At 36.7% G+C, this 21,451-nt stretch overlaps 2 protein-coding genes across 6 annotated transcripts; one reads left to right on the forward strand and one right to left on the reverse strand.

Annotated features, from left to right (window-relative positions):
- Positions 1-215: 215 nt before the first annotated feature.
- On the reverse strand, positions 216-9,579 carry senp3b (SUMO specific peptidase 3b). Its single transcript, XM_079443292.1, has 11 exons — positions 9,409-9,579; positions 8,087-8,824; positions 6,024-6,176; positions 4,547-4,658; positions 4,287-4,434; positions 3,151-3,198; positions 2,812-2,889; positions 2,276-2,413; positions 2,016-2,099; positions 1,849-1,899; positions 216-927 (listed from the first exon to the last, which is right to left on the reverse strand). The coding sequence occupies exons 2-11, from the start codon at positions 8,784-8,786 to the stop codon at positions 817-819; spliced, it is 1,623 nt and encodes a 540-aa protein (XP_079299418.1). The 5' UTR covers positions 8,787-8,824; positions 9,409-9,579; the 3' UTR covers positions 216-816.
- A 2,479-nt stretch (positions 9,580-12,058) lies between these two features.
- On the forward strand, positions 12,059-21,451 carry tnk1 (tyrosine kinase, non-receptor, 1). Of its 5 annotated transcripts, none has more exons than XM_079443242.1 (15): positions 12,093-12,325; positions 15,011-15,055; positions 15,202-15,384; positions 15,551-15,621; positions 15,705-15,893; positions 16,007-16,159; positions 16,415-16,692; positions 16,845-16,971; positions 17,074-17,220; positions 17,706-17,800; positions 18,456-18,605; positions 18,721-18,785; positions 19,240-19,739; positions 20,720-20,815; positions 20,913-21,451. In XM_079443242.1, exons 3-15 carry the CDS (start codon positions 15,225-15,227, stop codon positions 21,057-21,059), a joined length of 2,178 nt encoding a protein of 725 aa, XP_079299368.1. In that variant the 5' UTR covers positions 12,093-12,325; positions 15,011-15,055; positions 15,202-15,224; the 3' UTR covers positions 21,060-21,451. The 5 variants fall into 5 exon arrangements, with proteins under 5 accessions (XP_079299369.1, XP_079299366.1, XP_079299370.1 ...); XM_079443241.1 differs by having other exon boundaries at positions 16,010-16,159; XM_079443243.1 differs by lacking the exon at positions 15,011-15,055 and having other exon boundaries at positions 12,059-12,325; positions 16,010-16,159.

The following is a 21,451-nucleotide window of genomic DNA, read 5'->3' on the forward strand; positions in this document are numbered from 1 at the left end:
TTTTTTAAATTTACATCATTTTGTGTTCCCGTTTGCTCCTTCCATTTGTCGTTTGCTTTTGAACTGTTGCTAACAGTATTTGAATAACAAAAAAAAAACTGTTACTCTGTCAAATACTAATGTGATCAACTTCCAGAAAATAGTCAGAGATAACCCTTCCCTTATTGCCCAAGAGCTGTTTTCCTGTACATAATTGTTGCAAGGGAGTCATTTATGATTCACAGCTGGTGTTTACTAGTGGGTGATTTAATAGTCCATATAAATATGCTTTGAGGAAAAAGCAGCTTACTGGTATTATTTCCAGTTTGAATAAGGGTGACACAGCATAACTAGATCACAGACATGTTAATTCAGTAACCTTTCATAATAAATCCCGGCCATTTCATGTCATCATTAATTGCAATGTGACTAACAAAATAATAATTTAAGTGTTCTGATGTGTACACAGATCATTATTTTCTTAAGACGATTTATTAAGAACAAAACTGCAGACATGATTTGTCACTTGCATTAGAGCACAGTTACTCTCATGCCAACATTTCAGATCAGGAGTTTTGCAACATCTTTATACGCAGAAAAAAAATCAGAAAACAGTGTTCCATTTAGGTAGAATGTCACAAGGACAAGACAGGCTGTCAAACGTTAATCACCTCAGATCTCTCAATCAAGATGTTGGGCTCCAGTATGAAAACAAACAAAAAGGTTATACAAAATGAAAAAAGTGAGCGAGGATGAAATATCCTCAGTGTGAAGTCTCTCAGGCTTTTTAACAAATGTATCTTTTTCTCCTCTGGCTGTGCAGTCTTTACAGAAATATCACAGTGAGAGCTTGCAATGACACAGTTCTTTGTACATAAGTCTCCTCAGCTTGGGCATGTCCTGCTGACTGAAGCTGAAGGGCTGACCCAATGCGAGACACTTGCAATACTAAAATGGAGGTGGAGAAAATAAAAAGAGAAATAAGAGGTAAATCTTGTGTGTGTAACTGAGGAAAAGACATCTCAAACAACATATGTTCTGACACATTTCTTGTGGTTTTTAAAAGAGCTTAAAGGGTTAGTTCACCCAAAAATGAAAATTAGCCTGTTATTTACTCACCCTCAAGCCATCCTAGGTGCATGTAACTTTTTTCTCTCAGACGAATCCGATCGGAGTTTTATTAAAAACTGTCCTGGCACTTCTAAGCTCTATCATTGCAGTGGGCGGGTGTTTCTGTTCAACAGTCCAAAACGCATCAAATAAAGGAGGATAAGCCAAGAGGATACTGGTTTTACTTTGCTAAAGTAAGGAAACTTTGCTTCCTTTGCTAGAGTAAACAAACTTGCGAGACTAGCATATCTCAGAGGCACACGTGTGACGCATACATCCTACGTCATCCGCCGGAACGGCTTCCGTGTACGACAGATAGCGCAAGCGAGAGAAAAGTGTTTATTATGTTTGAAATATGTATATTTTTCATACAAAAACTCGTGAATTCAATACAGGAGGCCTTTATTCACCCCCTGGAGCTGTGTGAGGCACGTTTTATTATGGATGTGTGCGCTTTAATCAACGTGTTTTGGACTGTTGAATAGAAACACCCGCCCACTGCAATGATAGAGCTTAGAAGTGTCAGGACAATTTTTAATATAACTCTGATTAGATGCGTCTGAAAGAAGAAAGTCATATACACCTAGGATGCCTGGAGGGAGAGTAAAACACAGGCTAATTTTTATTTTTGGGTGAAATAAAACTTTAATGGTTTCTCCTCTGGATAAACAGCTATAAAATGTACAATACTGTGTCAGTTAATCTGAATCTCATCAACCACTCATAAAACTTCAGAATGAAGATGTTGTATATACATACCTGCAGGACAAATGCACCACAGTCACTGTCATTATTCTGTCTGCCAACATTCTGTAACAAAAAAGAGAGGCTCTATTAATTGTCATTTAAACAACTGAACAGCATTAGACATTACAAAAAGGTCAAGTAGCAATTTATGGTAACAGTCACTTTAATGACTGCCTCACCATTTTAAAAAAGCCTTTCCACCCTGTGAGAAAACCTCTCTTCTCTTTTATCATGGCTTCTGCCTGCAGGTATTTAAAAATATGCTGTGGAGAGAAAAATGTCACTTAGCTGAGATAAATTACAAACATAAAAACAAAGGTTAAGAATGCATTATTTATTATAATGTTTTAGACATTACACACAATTTCAAAGAAATTTCATAGCTTGTGGAGAAGATTTTGACTGTACAGAAAACACAAATTTTTTGTAGGGCTTTTACCTTGGGGCAACGGCGATTAAGGGTTCGCTGAGAATCGAAGTATGTGATGGAGCGCTGTTTAATATCAACCGAGATCAGTGACCAGTGCACTTCTAAATGAATAGGAATCAACAACAGATCCTTCTGGAAGATGTCCACCTGAAATATGTTTGTATAAATAAAAGGATCAAGAAAATTCTGCTGATTTGCTTTAAGGATTACCACTAAGAATGTATGTACCATTAGACAGTACATGATTATGTAATGCAATAAGATCATACATGATCATGTTATGCAAATAATAAGATGATACACTTCAAAAGTATGGGGTCAGTAATTGTAAAAGTAAAAGAAAGACATTCATAATATATTGCAAATAAATGCTGTTCTTATGAACCTTCATCAAAGAATCCTGAATCCTAAAAAATTACAATTTCCACAAAAATATTAAGCAGCTTTGCCCTCAAGTCAACAAGTTAAGTTTTAAAATATATTAAATGATGCCTCTTAAACAGTAGTATACATCAAATCAAATAAGAGGTTTACAGTTTTCTTACATTCTTTGTCCACCGTTTCACTCCATCATAGCCTTTGGTCTTCAACTTGTCATAAAAGAAACTGTTAAAAAAGTGCACCTGAAAATGGTGATAACATTAGATATAACAAAGCACTAAACACACAACTGAATACAAATTAACTTTCCCTGAAAATCAACAACAATGATAAAACCGAACTACTACTACTAAAAAATATTCACTTCTTACATATTACTGAACATAACAGGATACATTTGTATTTCACAACCTTTTTTACTAAGATTGAACTAGGGGCAGGTTAACTAAAATGACAATAGGAGAAATACATAGGAAAAATGTGAAAAACCTAAAAATAATCACCTTTTCAGGCACTGAATCCATCACAAGGTCTCCATACATGTTCATGACCTTAAGAAATCAGATCAAAGAACAATGCGTGTGTAAGAATTACAGAACCTCAGACACTTTGAACTCCTGAGATGGACAACACACACACAGTGCATTAACATACAGACATCTGTCTCCATATCCCACTGAGAGAAAATGCCTCTCTCACATATGCATCAGTTCCTTTTCATCCCCTTCCTTCCCCTCACCCACCCTTCACTTAGCTCACTCAGAATGGTCAATAGTAGAATGTAATGTTCTACATTAATGCAAGTGATATTTGCAGTCATGTTTGGTATCATTTGAATTGTCTCAGGGCGACTGGTACAACGGTCTCATTCTTACAAGAAGTAAACTAAAAGGTAATACAGATCCTAAGAGTTCAGAGATATTTTGCATACTGTAGAGGGTGGGTCAGTTCCCAGTGGTTTTCATGCAAATTACCTTCTGTCCCAAAAGGTGCTAACTCGACTTGATTAAATTGCAAATTACAATTGTTAGTTCCTGTCTCCACCTCGGGGGGTATTGGTCTTGATCTGAAGTACTTAAGGAAATGTGGCAAAAGGTGTGTCTCAATACTTCACACTATGTAGCTATTTCTAGAAAGTCAGGTATGCATATTGTTATGATTTGATCTCTTTGAATTGGCTATGTAATTGACATAGCACATACAGTATTTACCTGACTGATAATAAATTGTTACATTTGACCTTATTCTGTTTTACTCTGTAATTATTGACTCTAGTAGATTACGTTGTATCCTTGTTAGCTACATGAGCAACCGAATGAACGAGTGAATATAAAGTCAAGAGTTAACTAGAATAATCAAATATCAGAGAAATAGACAAGCAATCAATTTGTATTTCAAGCTAAATACGAGGTCATAATAAAATGGAGTCAGATTAAATGATAAAATGGAGTCAGATTAGAGTTTAATTTAAATAAAGAACTTTGCGCATTGAAAAGACCGAACACGCAGGAAACCTTCATCCACCATTGGATACCTTCTTTGGGCCAAATGTGTGGACCTTACAAAGCGTGCATTAAGTAGGACAGAGAAAAGCAGAATTGTGAAAAATAGTGCTGTGCATTTATAACTCAAATCTCACCTGGTCATTGAGCCAATTCTGTCCATAGAGGGTGCTCAGATCATCCATTGTCAGAACATGACGCTTGTAATTCACCCGAAACCCTTTCACCATGGCAGTCCCTGGTGATCTCTGGTAGGACTGAATTAAATGTTGCACCATAACTTTCCTGTGGGCACATGGTATAGGAAAAAAACTTTAGTACCTTCCAAAGATGTATGTATGCATGCACAAAGACATATATATATATATTTGTATTTGAGGTTGTGCATGTGTGAGACCTGTGGGGCTGAGAGAATTCCTCATTGAAGATGCCCTTCAGTTCCTCAACAAGATCATCTGAATGTACAGGAATTAGACTTCCATACTTTTGAAGGTACTCATCAAGAAGACCTGAGAAATAAATATATGCATGCATGAGGTAAAACCACCAAAGTTTAGAACGTGTCATCCATTTAAAGACCAAATTATGTGAGAAAATTAATTTGTCTATTTACAGGCAGTCTGGATGATTTGGAAATCAAAAAAAGCTCTAAAAGGGGTCATATGATGTGATTTCAAGTTTTCCTTTCTCTTTGGAGTGTTATAAGCTGATTGTGCATAGATAAGATCCCTGAAGCTGCAAAGACTAAAGTCTCAAAACCAAAGAGATATTCTTTATAAAAGTTAAGACTCTGCCACGCCCCCCTAAAATGGCTCATTCAAACACGCCCCCCACGTCTACGTCACGATGTGGAAATATTTGCGTAATGCCGCCCAAATGTTCACGCAAAGAGATAAGACGTGGTTTCAGTAACCGCAGTAGTGTTGATGCAGCCATCAGCGAGATGCAGTGTGTTTCTATGCAAAAGCAAAAGCACTTTATTTGGCCTTCCGAAAGTAGATGCATTTAGGAATCATTAAGATTACTTACAACAGAACAGCACAACCCAGATGTTATCACAACACATCTTATGGACGACCGTTTCGTGAACCTAGGAGAGGAGATAATTCTGACTTTATGACAATCTGGCGCTTCTGCAAGTATGTTTTGTTATTAGTTGAAGTATTTGCTATTGACTGTTCAAATGCGGAGTTTTGCGCATTGTGTGTGTGAGTGTGTGTGCACACGCACGTGTGAGTGAGAGAGAGAGAGAGGGTCAAATCACAGAGGAGTCAGCTGTCTTAATCACGGCTGTCTTGTGTGCAAACACATACGAGCATCATCACTGTGTCTGTCACGCGACTCTGTTCCCCTCGGGCTTGAACTGATGGTAAAACTAAGGATATTATTAACTGTCTTTACTTTTATTTTGAAAGCTGAAGCTCGCGATTATGGAAAGGAGGCGTTACATTTCCGATGAGTGCTTGTGGTGTTCGGCCAATCACAATGCAATGTGCCAGTTGGCCAATCAGAGCAGACTGCGCTTGTTGGAAGGAGGGACTTTGTAGAAAAGGAAGCGTTTGAGAGAGGCAGGGCATAAAGGACCTACAATAATGTACAGTATTTGAAAAATAATGTGTTTTTTGAACATTAAAGCATGTCAACATATTCTTTTACACCAAATAATGATCTTTAAAAAAAGCATAATATGACCCCTTAAAAAATCTTCTTAATGCCAGTTTTATGTCAATAGCTTAAGTAACATCCATTTTAGACTGCAATCTTGGTGAGATCTAAAGATCTACATTATCATTGGACATACTTCCATATCATAACCCAAGAGACAATAAGATAGGATATATGTTCATGCAGCTTTTAGAGAACAAGAGTACTACCTTGCACATAAGACCTGTGTTCCTCTGTAAGGGTCATCTCCATCCTCTGAGTGGTGGGCTTCAAAGGCATAGAAAGATATTCCTGACCCCCACTGACTGTTGAACTTGACTGAGAATCCCCATGATAACCATTGAAATCAGAGAATTGTTTTTCTGTGGAGAGAGAACAAACATGTAATGTAATGCAGTTTTGACTGTAATTCTATTTACTTTAAAAATCAGTGGTTTTCAACTGCGTGCAAGGGACCCCCTCCGGAAATAATGAATTTCTATTATGTTAGATTAGTACATTTTTATTTATACTCACTACAGTACTGATGTATTTTAAATATAATTTCTATTATTTTAATCAAACAATCAATCATTCATTTAAATCAAATATATCTAGTTTCATATACAGTGCCTTGCAAAAGTATTCATACCCCTTCTTTTTTTCACATTTATGTTGCTGCCTTATGTTAAACTGCTTTAAATTACTTTTTTCCACATCAATCTACACTACATACACTATAATGATAAAGCAAAAAAAAAGGTTTTTAACATCTTTGAAAATGTATTAAAAATAAAAAAACAAATGATTCCATTGCATAAGTACTCATACCCTTATCTGGGACTGTTTGAATTTAGCTCAGGAGCATTCATATTGCTTGTAGGTGTTACTAGACTTTGAGTGAAGGTAACCTGTGGCAAATTCAATTGAATGGGTATGATTTGGAAAGGCACACGTCTTAATAAATGGTCCAACAGCTGATAATGCATATCAGAGCAAAAACCAAGCCGTGGGGTCAAAAGAACAGTCTGTAGAGCTCAGAAAGAGGTTCACGTCAAGCCACACATCTAGGGAAGAGTTCAGAAAAAAATTCTGCTTCATTGAAGGGTCACAGAAGAACGTAGTCTCTGTTACCCTTAATGGAAGAAGTTTGAAACAACCAGGAATATTCCTCCTGGCAAAACTGAGCAACTGATGGAGAAGGGCTTTGGTTAGTGTGGTGACCAAGAACCTGATGGTCACTCTAGTTGAGCTCCATGATCGTATATGCAGATAGGAGAAATCTACAGAAGGACAAACATCACTGCAACACTCCATCAATCTGGGCTTTATGGCAGTGTGGCAAGACTCAATCCTCTCTTCAGTGTAGACACATGAAAACACACTTAGAATTGGCAAAAAAGCACCTAAAGGACACTCAGATTGTGAGAAACGAGAGTCCCTGGTTTGATGAACCTCAATTCCAAGCATCATGTTTGAAGGAAAGCAGGCTCTGCTCATCACATGCAGAGTACCATCTCAAAAGTAAAGTGTGCTGGTAGCAACCTCATGCTATGGGGCTGTTTTTCAGTGGCAGGGACTGTGGGACTCATCAGAGTAGAAGAAAAGCTCAATGCACCAAAATATAGAGATAGCCTTAATGAAAACCCAGTCCAGAGCATTCAGAACCTCAGACGGGCAGAAGGTTTACCTTCCAACAGGACAATGGACCTAAACACACAGCAAGAGTGGCTCATAGACAAGTCTGTGAATGTCCTTGAGTGGCCCAGACAGAGCCTGAGCTTGAACCCAATCAAATATTTCTGGAGAAACCTGAAATTGTGTGTCTGCCCACATCCAACCTGACAGAGCTTGAGAGTGGAAGAGGTGACGAGAAGAATAGCAGATAATTGCCAAATGCTGATGAGCAAAGCTTGTCGCATCAAACAAAAAAGGCTTGAGGCTGTAAAGGTGCTTCAGCTAAATATTTAGTTAAGGGTATGAATACTTATGCAATGAACTTATTTCAGTTTTTTTATTTGGAATTAATTTACAAAGTTGTGACAATTCTGTTTTTGCTTTGTCAATATGATGCATGGAGTGTAGACTTATGTAGAAAGAAAAACTAATTTAAAGCAGTTAACAAAAGGCAGCAACATAAAACGTGAAAAAAATTAAGGGGTATGAATACATTTGCAAGGCACTGTATATATAAAACATATTTTACACTGTTTTTCTCTTAGTACTTTCCCTTGTGGTCTCCATTCCCCAGATTGAAAACATTTCAGTTTAACAAGAAAAGGAAAAGTCTCACCTATTTCTCTTCCACTTGTCTCCAGACTTGTTTGTGATGAGCCCATGGTGTCACATTCCTGCTCATCCCGTCTCTTGCTGGTATAAAGGCTATACTGGCGCCACCTCCTTGCCCGTCGATACCCTAAGGTGCTGACCCACTGGGCCCGCTGTCTCCACGTTTTCCAATTCTGCACAAGCCGGTTGCGTAATGTAGCACTAGACCGTAGTCTTTGCCATCGCTTCAGCCTTTGCTGTCTAAGTCCATGAAGCCGAATCTGGAAGGGGTGCTCAGGAAAGTCTCTGGCTTGGAATTTGGCCTCGCCTTTATGCGAGGACACCTGCTGCCGATAATTATTAGCGAGCATGGCTTGTGATTGTGATTCAAATGGCATTTGCCAGTCTTCCACTTCATCTTTTTCCTCCCATGGATCACATTCAGAATCGATCTCTTCCTCATCTTGTTCTTCTTCTTCCATATCTTCTTCATTCTCGTCAAATCCAGCTTCTTCGTCAACCTCTACTGGTTCTATGTACTCTCCAGTCCAGACTTGCTCCTTGTGACCTAGTTTGAGGTGAATAGGACTTGTGGCATTGGGAGGGGAGTTTGGATCCATTAGAACTCCTCCCATGCCCCCAACACTGCTGGCTTCCTGGCTCACAGTCAAGGAGAGTTCCCCTTGCCAGCGGTTCTGGGCCAGGCTTCCACCGCTATCTCTCATAGTCCACTGGCAACCTGCTACCTGCGCCAGCTCGCCGCCTGCAAGAGTGAGAATTAGGGTGCCCTGAATTTTATTTCTGCAGGCAGGTAATTAGTATAATACAGATGTGTTACTTATACAAGACCTGCTATCTGTCAGTTATATGGTGATTGGCAAAGGGAAGCAGATGTTAGCTACCTTGACATTTTAAATAACGTTAGATACAATAGCATATTTTAAATACTGCTATTATTTACTCTAATTTTAAATAATTAAATACATAGGAGCAGAACAGTTTACACAGAAAGCTGGTATTAGCGTTATTTGACCGTATGCATCTCAAAGTAATTTAATAACCAAACATGATTCATGAAATTTGCAGATATATTCATGGGCAATTGCAAAACGCTAGTATCAACGACTAAGTAAACATGTCTCATACAGCTTCAAATCCACGAAGCCTTTCAAAATCAATTCCACATCTAAAAACAATACACGTTTCGTGTGTTTTGCAATAACGGTTGACGTTATAATTCAGGGTTGCTTTGGTATTTTTCGTTTTCTGGCATGTGTAAATTTGCTAATTAGCTGCCGAGCTAACAGCTGTCCACAGTCTCGTCAATTGTGCTCACATATCACTCACCTTTTACGTGCAGTTTTATACCAGTGTAAGACAATAGCACACACGGCAGCTTCGCCTTTATTTTCCACGAATTTGCAAATAAACCAAATTGTGCATTACGAGGATTTCCACCTCAATCAATGAATACAGTCGCGCTCTTTGCACGAAAGCATAAACAGCAACGCTGCGCGCAACTGATGACATCATTGGCCTCGCGTAATGGCGCTACTGACAAAATAATAACGCATTAAAATTAATACCCAAACGAAGATAATTCCTACATATTAACATACTAATATTGGATCAAATCGTGTGATGAAGCAAAAGTACAAAAGTACATCAAGTACAAAAGTACAGTTCATCTGTACATAGGACACATGCACATTCACAGTTCTGTCTATGGTCATGTCTCTTTTCTGTATATTTTTATTTTTATTACTATTGTTATCCTTAATTATTGTATATTCTCTTCATTAGTGTTCTTTATCACCTTAATTATATGTTGTCTGCACTATGTTTGTACTTTCTGTACTGGAAGCTCCTAACACCAAGACAAATTCCTTGTGTGTGCAAACACACTTGGCAATAAAGCTCTTTCTGATTCTGGTTCTGATTCTGAAGTAGCAAAAGAAGAATGAGCTGTAAATGTAAAAGGGGGGTTAAACTGCTAATGAGCTATAAAAAATAAATAAATAATGAGAAAAAGGCTGTGTTATAATGTTAGGAAACGTATAAAAACTATTAATTCGTTTTTTTCTAAATCAAGTATCTATTATTTAGTGAAATATATAGTAGATTAAAAATGTGATTTTCATGTGATGTCAGTCTCATTTAAAATATGGTATGTTCTCTTGTCTCTACTCGTTTTTGACCTTTTTCTGTGCTGTCAGTATCTGTTTCAAGTCTGACATTAAACACTATGGTTAATTACAGGCTGCATATTTCTAGGCCTGAGTCACAATATGATGGGAAGGAAGAACTTTGCTCTAGAAAAATATTGCACTAGTTAGGACTATATGATGAGGCGTTTCCTTTGCAGCTCACAGTTGGCTCAACATATTCACAGTTGATGGGATTTCTCAGAACTCAGCAGTTAAACATTTCATATTATATTTATATGGTTCACTACTGTGAATTCCACTTATTTGTGTATTTGTTTTATTTTCAAATAAAATTACTGCTCACGGACAATACATATTTGGTTAATGGTAATATGTATAGTGCTTAATAAGCATGTTCCCATGCAATGCAGCTTGTTTAAATTCCATATGATTAAAATCACCTAAAACAATAGCCTACAGGGGATACTGTTACCAAACCCTCTTAGATATTTTGTTCATCAAATGAATCCCTGATGTACTTAGTAACATGCTTTTTTATATGTTCACCATTAAAAGATTATAAGGTAATTCATGTTTTTTGCAATCCAGTAGGTCATATTTGCACATTTTGTAGATCACAAAAACATAACAATAAAAGAGAATCATCACTACTCTACTGGTAAAGTTACCATGTCCAACCCATGGTATTTCAATTGTTACTTAAGGTAGAGTAAAGACAGAACCAGGAAGTGAGATGTTAATAAAAGCACTTTTTACCCAAAGGGTAATTTTGACTAAGGGTAATCTAATACATGATTTCACATGAGCATTTGCGTGTGTGTCTTTGTGAGAAGAAGAAAGTCTATAAATATCCAGTCAAACTGGAAAGACAGGATCAGAAAGTCATGACTGAAAGTGGCACTGGGGAAAACAGTCTCTGTTTTAAAGAGCTTCTAATGATGCAGGGCTATGTAATTCATGAGGTTCCTTTACATTGAGTGTACTAACACAATATTTATAAGCGTCCTTTCACACCCATCATCTGTCATTAAATAATTGTTGACATCCTGTAGCTATTTCCGATTTTTTAAACCAATAACAAGAAAAGAAGGTCATGTTTCCTGTAAAGCTAAACACAAGGCTGCTTTGGAATATAACCTTTAACCTACATCACTCCACATTTAAAATATAATCATTTATTTAGTAAAATGTATAAAAAAAAAGAATAAAAAGGAAAACCACAATATTATCCACTTAGATAATTGAATTTAAATTCAGTTGCAGATACAAATAGACACATTGTTTGGATTATACATTATAAAGAGTAGACATTAATATTTTATGTTTATGATGGGGAATACAAATAATATATAGGGTTATAGGGATGTAGTAGCTTTTTGAAAAGAAAAAAGTAGCTTGAGCTCAGCATGGTAAACAATGGGGTGGGGGGGGATAAACAATATGATGGGAAGATAAACATATAAAAAATATAAAAAAGAAGATAAACATCAAAATCTACATGACTGTCAAAACTGGGGAGGAAAAACAACAGTATGATGTAATAAAGGGCAGAAATCCAGCAGGTGGTGACAAGTATAGGTCTCTGCAGCAAAGTAATGGGAGTTACCAGATCGGGGCGTTTTTAGACCATGTGTCCTGATTGGCTGACGTCATAGTGATGGTAGGTTTAGGGGTGGGGTTAGGTAAGGGGGATCATTTTGTTTGTATGATTGAGAAACTCCCAGCAGTTTGAAAACACCCACAAATTCAGAAACGCCCTCTTTTACTCTGCAGATCTCGGTGGTGAGGGGAAATGTTGGTGTTTAGGGCGGAGGAGGCGGAGTGAGGAAGAACTCAGACTGAATGCTTTGGACGTCAGACGCAGACTATAAAACACCTGCCTTCAGTAAACTACTCATGACCTGCAGATTAACGATAGACGGATTATTTAAACCATCTTCTATATTCTAGCACGGCGGATTATAATAAACTGTTTCAGTGACACTCACAGAAAATGAACGGTTTATAATGGACATCTTACTCCTGGAGTGCAGTTGACTAACTTACTTGCTGAAGAAAGTGATTCGACTGCGGAAAAAAACATCGAGCGTTTATTTGTAAGTAACTTATCAGCTTTTGTTTACTGCAAGTAAGTTAGCATCCTTATTCTGCCAAGGAAAGTTAATTATGTCTTGAAATAAACGATATATTAATCCAAAGTGTGTAAGAGTCTAAACAAAAGGGATGGTTGATCAAAAGTAACGATTAACCATGGAATTTTTTTAAAGCGTCATTTCCGCTTTGGTGCTCACCTGGGTCCAGGTATCTAAATCGTCCTTATCTGCTGTCATGATTTATAGCACAATGTGAAACCAATAGTAAGTTTGCTTTCAGAAACTTCATTAAAGGCTTTCCTTTATAAAAAAAATCCTATATTTTCCAGTATAGCTATATGTGAAGAGTTGGTTCCAAAACGCGATAAACGCTAGTCAACTAAACGAATATAACATGGCAAAGACTGATTGAATATATTTTTTGTCCAGTGCATATAAGATTAGTATAGAGGCTGTCATATGTGGATCAACTTACTTTGTGTATTTTCAATATGAAAAAAAATATTTTATATTGATTCAATGGATTTAGTGCATTTGGAAGAAAAATGGAAAAAAAAATATTGCATTTATTGCATTTTGGGAAAAAAAGGTGAGTTTTTATACTAAATATTTGAAAATCAAAATCTGGATTTGAATTTTTAATGTTATTATAACCTAAAGATGCTATGTGAAAGTTTGAAACAGAAAATAGTGGTTTTCATCTTGCCACTTTCTTGGTAAAGAAGACACATTTTTACTCAAATTAATAAAAATGTATTTATAGCGTTTTGGAACCACACTCTTCATATATAGACTAGACTTTTACAGTTTTCCTACTGTATTATCTGTCAGTATCTGTGAGTAGATTCAGTGTAAGGCTATTTTTCATATTTGTTGACTATTTTACATGACGTTGAAATGAAGAGGTACCATACTGTTATTTGCTGCTTTGAAAAAAATAATGACAATTAAATAATTTTACATGTTTTGTCCTAACACTTATTCTAAATATTAAGTGGTCAGGCAGCCTTATACACTAACAAATCTCTCAAAAAACGGTGATATAATAATTAATACTGTGCCGTTAATTAGGAAAGTGTAGTAATGACCCGCATATTGTTTGTGACTAACTACCCGGTCGTTATTTCTAACATTACTTATACATGAAGGAATAAAGTCACGCCTTTTGACAAAACATGACAAACAAACAGAAGCTGTCATTTGTTTCTATACACTGGGTGTACACACCTTTTATAACTCTTTGTGAAAGGACACTGTTTTCTGCTTTTAAGACTTTCAAAAGGTTTGAAACGTATTTGATTACAATAATGCTGTAGAAACTGTGTGATCTATCAGTTCACACTCGGTTTCAGAGGAGATTATCAAATGTTGACAGAAGCACAGCTCTATCAAACAAGCCAGCTTGAGGAAAACCAGCCTGAAAGTTGCAGCCTGTTTGGGTTACATTTTATTTTAAGGTTTTCTTTACCCTGTAATTATACATTTAAGTACCGAGTAATATTAATTAACTACATGTACTTACTATAGGGTTAGGGTTAGGATTAGGGTTTGGTTTAGTGTTACTTGCATATAATTATGCATAATTAATTGTTATTATAATAGTAAGGACATGTGTAACGTGTAACAAGGATGCTTTAAATAAAGTGTTACCCTTGTTAGAACTAAAAATGACCTGCTCTGTAATCTTCTGAAGATATTTTTGACTAAAATAAAACATTTGCTCAAACTGTGATTAACAACTCAGTGGAGTAATCCTGTAGTTATTACAAATGTAAGATCTGGTTTAGAGCACACGTTGTCTATTAAACTTTAGAGCCTCGAGTTTCTCACAGAGTCTACATTTTCTCTTGCCATTTGGGGTGTGGACTTTGGGTGTGTAGTCTTGGAGAATCTTATTTTGATCCTCTCAGGTTACCTGCTCAGACAAGCCCCCATAGTTTTAGAGCGGTCTCTTCTGAGCCAAACTGGCTGATTATTCACTAAAAGGTCATGTGTCTGAGTTGGTCTTTATGTTGTCATGGTTCTGTAAACACAAGAGTGCAGAGAGTTTCTAATGGTCTCTTTGTACCCTGTGAAGGCAATGACACAGTGCTCGGCAGGCAAAAAATCAATTCTGTTCTGAACATAACTTACCAAACCTTGTTTTGCATACTTGTGTATGCAGTATGAAACTGTTAAAAGGGGATTTCCTTGCCACTGCAAACAAGTTAGAATTCTTCAGAGAGGTATTCAGTGGTCATTCATAGCATAATTGCTTTATGAGTTTAATCATGCTGAGCAGGTAAATCATTCTCTTTTACACAAACATGTCTGAAGTGGTTGGCCACATACCTCTCTCCTCACTGGCATCCACTGAAAAAAGTGGTTTGTCTGGTTTATAAACTCCACTGCTTCCTTGACTTTTAGACTATTTGTTAGCATGTGTATTCATTTCTGTATTTTTACTTGTAGTGAAAATATAAACATTTAGTTATTTTTTATGCAGTTGGTAATATGTGCAGTTGAACTACAGATAAAATGATCTCTAACAGCTAAACAGCCAATTTATAAAACAATTATGTGCACTCTCCCTGTACATCTAAACTGAATAAAGTAAAAAAATTAAGTATTTTGAGTGCCATGCACTTTAAGAGGGCTTTCTCAACACAGCTCTGGTCTCTTATTGTTCGATTTCTCATTGGCTTCCAGCAAATTCGCAGCGGGCATCATAGCAACCCAGCGAGGCCTCGAATTGTAAGGAACAGCCTTGTTGGGTCTATTCAGAAAAGATACAATACTCTAGCTGTACAGAGATTGTTTCTATCAAAATTAAAAATGACCATATTGGAAAAACAATGAATGTCTTCTGATCTCATCTCATTGCTCTCTTTGTCTCTCAGAGTTTCTGTGTGACAGTGTAATAATGATGGATCATGACACTCAGTGGCTGTACCAGCTCCTTGCTAGTGTGCAGCTAGAGAGATTCTACATACGGATGCGAGATGGACTCAATGTGACGCGTATTGAGCACCTGAACTATGTTAAAGAAGCAGATCTTGAACAGATTGGCATTAGCATACCAGGTTTGTCTTGTAAAGTTTTTTATTTGAAGATGCAAGTTATTTTGTTTGATTTCCTTTGTGTACTTAAAGGCTTGCAGTGGTGAATATAATCATTTAGTGCCTTTATTATGGTTTGTGTATAAGTACGTCTTTGTATTTATTGCTCTTTTTGGTGGTTTGTCAACAGGACAGCGACGATTATGGGAAGCTGTCAGATGTTACAAAACCAACATGCGACCACGGTCATGGATGGTTAAGGTATTTTACATCTTTACATACCCCCTCTTTTTATTAATTCGCTTAGCCTACCTATGATCATCACTGTCTATATTTTCTACTAGCTTTTCAATGGTCGTACCCCAGAGGGAAGTGAGCAGTTTAATGGTGCTGGGTCAGGCCAGGGGCCAGAACCAGGAAGAGCACTCCCTTGTCTAATCCAGGACAGTGAACTGATCTTTGGGGACAGGCTAGGCTCAGGTTCCTTTGGGGTAGTTAGAAAAGCAGAATGGCAAACACCGACTGGACGTGTGGTGAGTGCTTTACACCAAATATAAGTATGTGTTCTTTTTTTGTCCATCAAGAAGCTTAAATACTAGGAATAGGAATAAAAACTACACTAACAGTCTTGTTTCCCTGTTTTAAGAAGCCTGTAGCAGTGAAAACCTTGAGGGGTGGCGGATCCAGATATGGAGATGTGGTGACCGAATTCCTCCAGGAAGTTTCGACCATGCAGTCTCTGGACCACCCTAACATTATACATCTGTATGGTGTTGTCCTTACTCATCCTCTTAAAATGGTAATTTTAACTTTTTTTGTAAGATCATATTGTTTACTTATAATTGATTCTTGGTATTTTTATGTATAGAAATACAAATGAACTATTCCCTTTTCATATTTGTTTCATGGTTCATTAAATGAGTATCAGTCTCGCTGATATTCAGACCAAAAACATGATTGTGAGTGTGATATAACTGCTTTTATAACCCAGTTTAATAAACAAGAAGTTAATATTTAGTAACACAATTACATAATTAAACTTTCTTTTTATCAGGTAACGGAGCTGGCTCCCCTTGGCTCTTTATACGACACTCTGCGTCTACGACAGGGAGAATATCCTCTTTCACGACTCTGGCTCTTCAGCACACAGATTGCTGCAGGTATGGAGTACCTAGAGTCCAGACACTTCATCCACAGAGATCTCGCTGCCCGGAATGTGCTCTTGGCTTCTAGAGAACTAGTGAAGATTGGAGACTTTGGACTGATGAGAGGCTTGGATCCGGACAGGGACCACTATATCATGACAGCACACAAACGCATCCCCTTCGCATGGTGAGAAGCTGGATTTGAAGAAACAGAAAGAGCTCTTTCTGAATTCTGAGTACCATTCCAGAAATCCAGAAGTTCTAGAAAGAATGAGTTTAATGAAGAAAGGTTAATAGTGATTATGATAGTAATTCCAGTCTTTTTCTTACTTTCTATAGGTGTGCTCCTGAGAGTTTACGTGTGGGTACTTTCTCTCATGCTTCAGATGTCTGGATGTTTGGTGTCACATTGTGGGAAATGTTCACTTACTGTGAGGAGCCCTGGTTGGGGCTGTCTGGCAGACAGGTACATATGTTGGTTTGATGCAAAAAATGCTGTGTTCAGTTTATGAACTGCAGCTGTAATAGGCACTATTTCGTTTGATGACTAAGTGACATGTTTTTATAGATCTTCTATCGTGTTGAGCGGGAAGGTGAGCGGTTGGATAGGCCTTCAGACTGTCCGCAGGAGTTGTATTCTGTGATGCGTAAATGTTGGGCCTGCAGTCCTGCTGACCGACCGACCTTCTCTCAGCTCACCACCATAGTAGCAGAGGTCAGTTTTAAAGCTCTGCCTCTAATTAATCTCACTATATTCACTATAATAGCATTTAAGTTTGGGGTCACTAAGACTTTTTTTTTCAACAAGAAATGTTTCTTGAGCACCAAATCAGCATATTACAGTGATTTCTGAATGATCGTGTTCTGACTGGAGTAATGGGTGCTGAAAATTCAGCTTTGCCATTATAGGAATACATTACATTTTACATATATTAAAATACAAAAAAGTTATTTTATATTGTAATCAACAAAATTGCTGTTTTACTGTATTTTTGATCAAATAAGATCATAAGAAAATTCTTTCAAAAGCATTATAAAATTGTACCTCTTGTGCTATAGATATTACAAAAAAGCTCATCTAAAACCAGGAGCATTTCCCCCAGTCTTAACACGGTGTACTATAATTAATGAATGATACACACTGAATCAAATTTTTTTTTCTCACATTCCTCTCTCTTTCTTTTTAATGTATTTTTTCAGGCTCAGCCTATGGAGGTTCGAGCAGTGAAAGACTTCGCAGAGCTCAGAAAACTCTCTCTACAGGCGAATGATCTAGTGACTGTAATATATCATGGGTAAGACAGGGGTTTGAGGGCAATCAAGAAAAAGTCATTAAAAAAATGTCATTTCATTTCAAGTCGTTTTTTCTTTCTTCTATTTCTTCCATTATTTTCATTTACTTTTATTGATTTTAACTTAGTAATTTTTTATATTGACAGTTTCCTTATACCCTTGGCAGTGTTAAAAGTTGTTATCAGTCATGCCAATAAATCTATGCTGACTCACTCTGTTAAAGGTTGTGGGTAATTAACCTTGACTTAGTAGCATTCAATTCATAGCTCAGCCTACCTCAGTTTTGTCATATGCTTATGCAAACCACGCTTGGACAAAAAAAATTAAAGAACAGATTCAGATTGACATGGTACAAATTACTTTGCCTAGATTTACATAAACTTTAGTGACATTTTATAGAATTCAAATAATTAACATGTTTAATATGCAATAGCAGATTGAATATAGATTTAACAATAGACTGAATTTGAGCACAAATTTAGAGCACACAGACCAAAAGTTGTCAAAAATGGAAAGGTGGTGTAGATTATCCATCTAAATTTATTTCTAAAGTAAAAAGTAGAGATGCTAAATAGGGCTTTGTGGTGATCCTCAGAAACGATAAAAATGACTGCCCTTTGATTTCTGTATTTTTATGCTCTTGTGTTTTTATTGTAGACTGGAAATGTGTGAATGGAAGGGCCAAAACCAGAGAACTCTAAGTATTGGCTGGTTTCCCCCCTCACTGGCTGCCCCAGCTCTCACAGCAGCAGTTCCTGCGTCTGGTCCGGCTCTGATCTCTTCCCCTGTTAAAGGCAGAATAGATGAGTGAGTGACTTTTTTTTTAATTAAGTTATAAACCATAAGCTTTGAATTCACTAAACAGTTGTCACTCTGATTAGACCGTTTGTGTGACTTTTGCCATTTTCGGTATACTTTTCAGCTCCAGACGTTGGAGGATTCCATTAACAAGAGAGAAGGAAGGCTCCAATCTGAAGAAAATGGCAGGTTAGAACTTAAAATATACTGTAACAGACTTCATACATTATCATTTGAGTATTATTCAAGGCCTGAATTTACTATAAAAGAGGTTATTGTCTTGTACACATACACTAACATTCGAAAGTTAGGTCAACGGGATTTCTTTAAAAAGCATGATTTTTAATTCTTAAGGGATGCATTAAATTGATCACGTGACTGTGAAGATTTTATATTGATACAGAAGATTTCTGTTTCAAATGAACTTTCTATTTATCAAAGAATCCTGAATCCTAATAAAAATCATGATTTCCACAAACAACTGAAGTAGCACAACATGATGATGATGATGATGATGATGATAATAATAATAATAATAATAATAAATGTTTCATGAGCACCAAATAAGCATTTTAGAATGATTTCCGGAGGACCATGTGATAGCGTATCCAGTCACATTCTGTGTCTTATTCTCAATCTTCAGGCATCTCAAAGAGTCTGGAGTCTGTCCTTGGTGATCCACAGGACAAAGGTCAAGGTCCTGGTGGGAATGCAGCTCAGAGAGCCGACCCACGCAGACTCATGCAACCCAATTTAATGCAAGATCCACGCAGGTTTAGTGATGCTATTGTCATCCCACCTGCACGGCCACCACCCCCCAGCTTCAAATGCATCAGCCCACCAAACACTGGCTTCAAATGCAGCAAACCCCAGATGATGATCCAGGATCGGAGACCAGTAAACCCAGCGGGCTGGGCCCCTCAAACTCATTCACAGCTGCAGTTCCAGTTCCAACCACAGCAACTGTGTTTAGCGAATAGCAACCTAGCCAGGATGGCACATTTGGCCAAGTCAAGCCCTCAATTAGATGATGGCCCTGAGAAAGAAAAGGAGAAAGACAAAGAGCAAGAGAAAGAAAGAGAGCGGGAGAAGGCAAAGGAGAGGTATCCGCCACAAGTTGACAAGGAAGCAGTCATAGCGCAAGTATGCAGATTTCCTCAGATCCAACAACTTTGCTTTGTCTTGAAAAAGTGTTTTCAGTACTTATAACAGTAGAATAGACTGACACACACGCATTTCACAATTCAGTTTGATACATGATACTGATCTGGCTATACTTTAACACTTACTCACTAAAATGTATTATTGAATAGATAGACTTATGATAAACAGTTAAAAAGTACTGTTAATTAAAATTATTATTCAATTTGGTATTACATAAGGAATGAATAGCAATATTCTCTAATGAATACCAATATTCATAATTCTGCTTAGTTAAAAATGCAGAATTATGTTAGACACCTATGCCTGCACTCTGTCCCTGACTGCATACATTTAAAAAGTTTTAAATATTACATATTATTAAATTATGTATTTTATTTTTTATGTATTTTTTATTATTTATTCTTTGTGGAAGCTTAAATGTGACCCTCCGGGTTTACCATACTTGATGCACCATCAACATATGTGATGCTAAATTAAATCTGTCCAAACATTCATTATATCACCATCCATGATGCATATTGTTGAATTATTGTATTGCTACATATTGACACAATATATCACTACACTCCTTGAAAAGATATTTGTTACAAAATACTTTTAATTCAAATACATTCTTTTAAACTTCCTCTTTATCAAATAAAAATGTTTCCACAAAAATATTAAGCAGCACAACTGTTTTCAATATTGATAATAATTATAAGAAATGATTATTGAGCACCAGATCAGCATATTAGAATGATTTATAAACGATTATGTGATACTGAAGAGTGAAGTGATGTCTGCTTAAAATTCAGCTTTGCTATCGCAGGAATAAATTACATTTTAAAACATAATAAAATAGAAAAGTGTTAATTTAAATTGCAATAATATTTCACAATTATAGTATTTTATAAAAAATTTTTAATAATACAGTTCCTCTAATGCTGTTGCTGATATGTTAAATGCTGATTGGTCATCAGGTTCAGGAGGCGGTACATGGAGTGACCATTGAGCAGGTTCAGAAAGCTATGTATCGCAATGACTGGAATCCTGTACGGGCGGAGCAGCAGCTTAAGGTAGTAGAGAATTAACCCTTGTTTATTCAGTGTAAATCATTTCAGTTAATTCATGGCATTACTTGTACTTATTCTTTTGTTTCCTTTACATCATCAGACAGACCAGCTGTATTACATGACTCAGTACTCTCGTGAGGAATGTCAAAAAATCCTTGCCCGCTACAACTGGGACCTGAAGCTGGCAGGACGTTACATCATCCGACAAGACAGAACTGGACTGGACAGAAGAGGAGAAAGAGTTTAATGCAAGACAATGTTAACTCGTAAGATGGTTCATAATTATTGAGGATTTCATGTTTTTGTGATATCGATGAATTGTCAAGAGGTCAAAATATTTTTCTCACTCTGAAGTTTCCATCCACCTCCAATGTGAAACTATCTATAGTGACTCTGTATTATGTGCTTAATTAATAAATTTGTGATATCAGTTATTTGTTTGGAAACACAGTATAATCATTCATATTAAATGCGGAATGACATTCCAGTTGCCATTGTGACTATTGTTAGTTTGTATATAAATTAGGTTTCAATTTTAAATGTTAAATTCAGTAAAACTGTGTTAATGTATATGATGAATTTGTAAATACAAAGTGTTATAAATATTTGTATGTTTAATAAAGAAAATCATGCATTTTT

The sequence above is a fragment of the Barbus barbus genome (assembly GCF_936440315.1).
Source record: "Barbus barbus genome assembly, chromosome: 2".
Lineage (NCBI taxonomy): Eukaryota > Metazoa > Chordata > Actinopteri > Cypriniformes > Cyprinidae > Barbus > Barbus barbus.

Bases quoted from the DNA above. Each gene is read 5' to 3' on its own strand.
- tnk1 (XM_079443240.1), top strand. From the start codon at position 15,225: ATGATGGATCATGACACTCAGTGGCTGTACCAGCTCCTTGCTAGTGTG. The intron at 16,160-16,414 runs GTAATTTTAACT...TCTTTTTATCAG, and splicing joins TTACTCATCCTCTTAAAATG to GTAACGGAGCTGGCTCCCCT. The intron at 17,801-18,455 runs GTAAGACAGGGG...TTTTTATTGTAG, and splicing joins GTGACTGTAATATATCATGG to ACTGGAAATGTGTGAATGGA.
- senp3b (XM_079443292.1), bottom strand. From the start codon at position 8,786: ATGAGAGATAGCGGTGGAAGCCTGGCCCAGAACCGCTGGCAAGGGGAA. The intron at 4,659-6,023 runs GTAGTACTCTTG...TTTATTTCTCAG, and splicing joins ACACAGGTCTTATGTGCAAG to GTCTTCTTGATGAGTACCTT. The intron at 1,900-2,015 runs GTGAGGCAGTCA...TTTTTGTTACAG, and splicing joins GGAAAGGCTTTTTTAAAATG to AATGTTGGCAGACAGAATAA.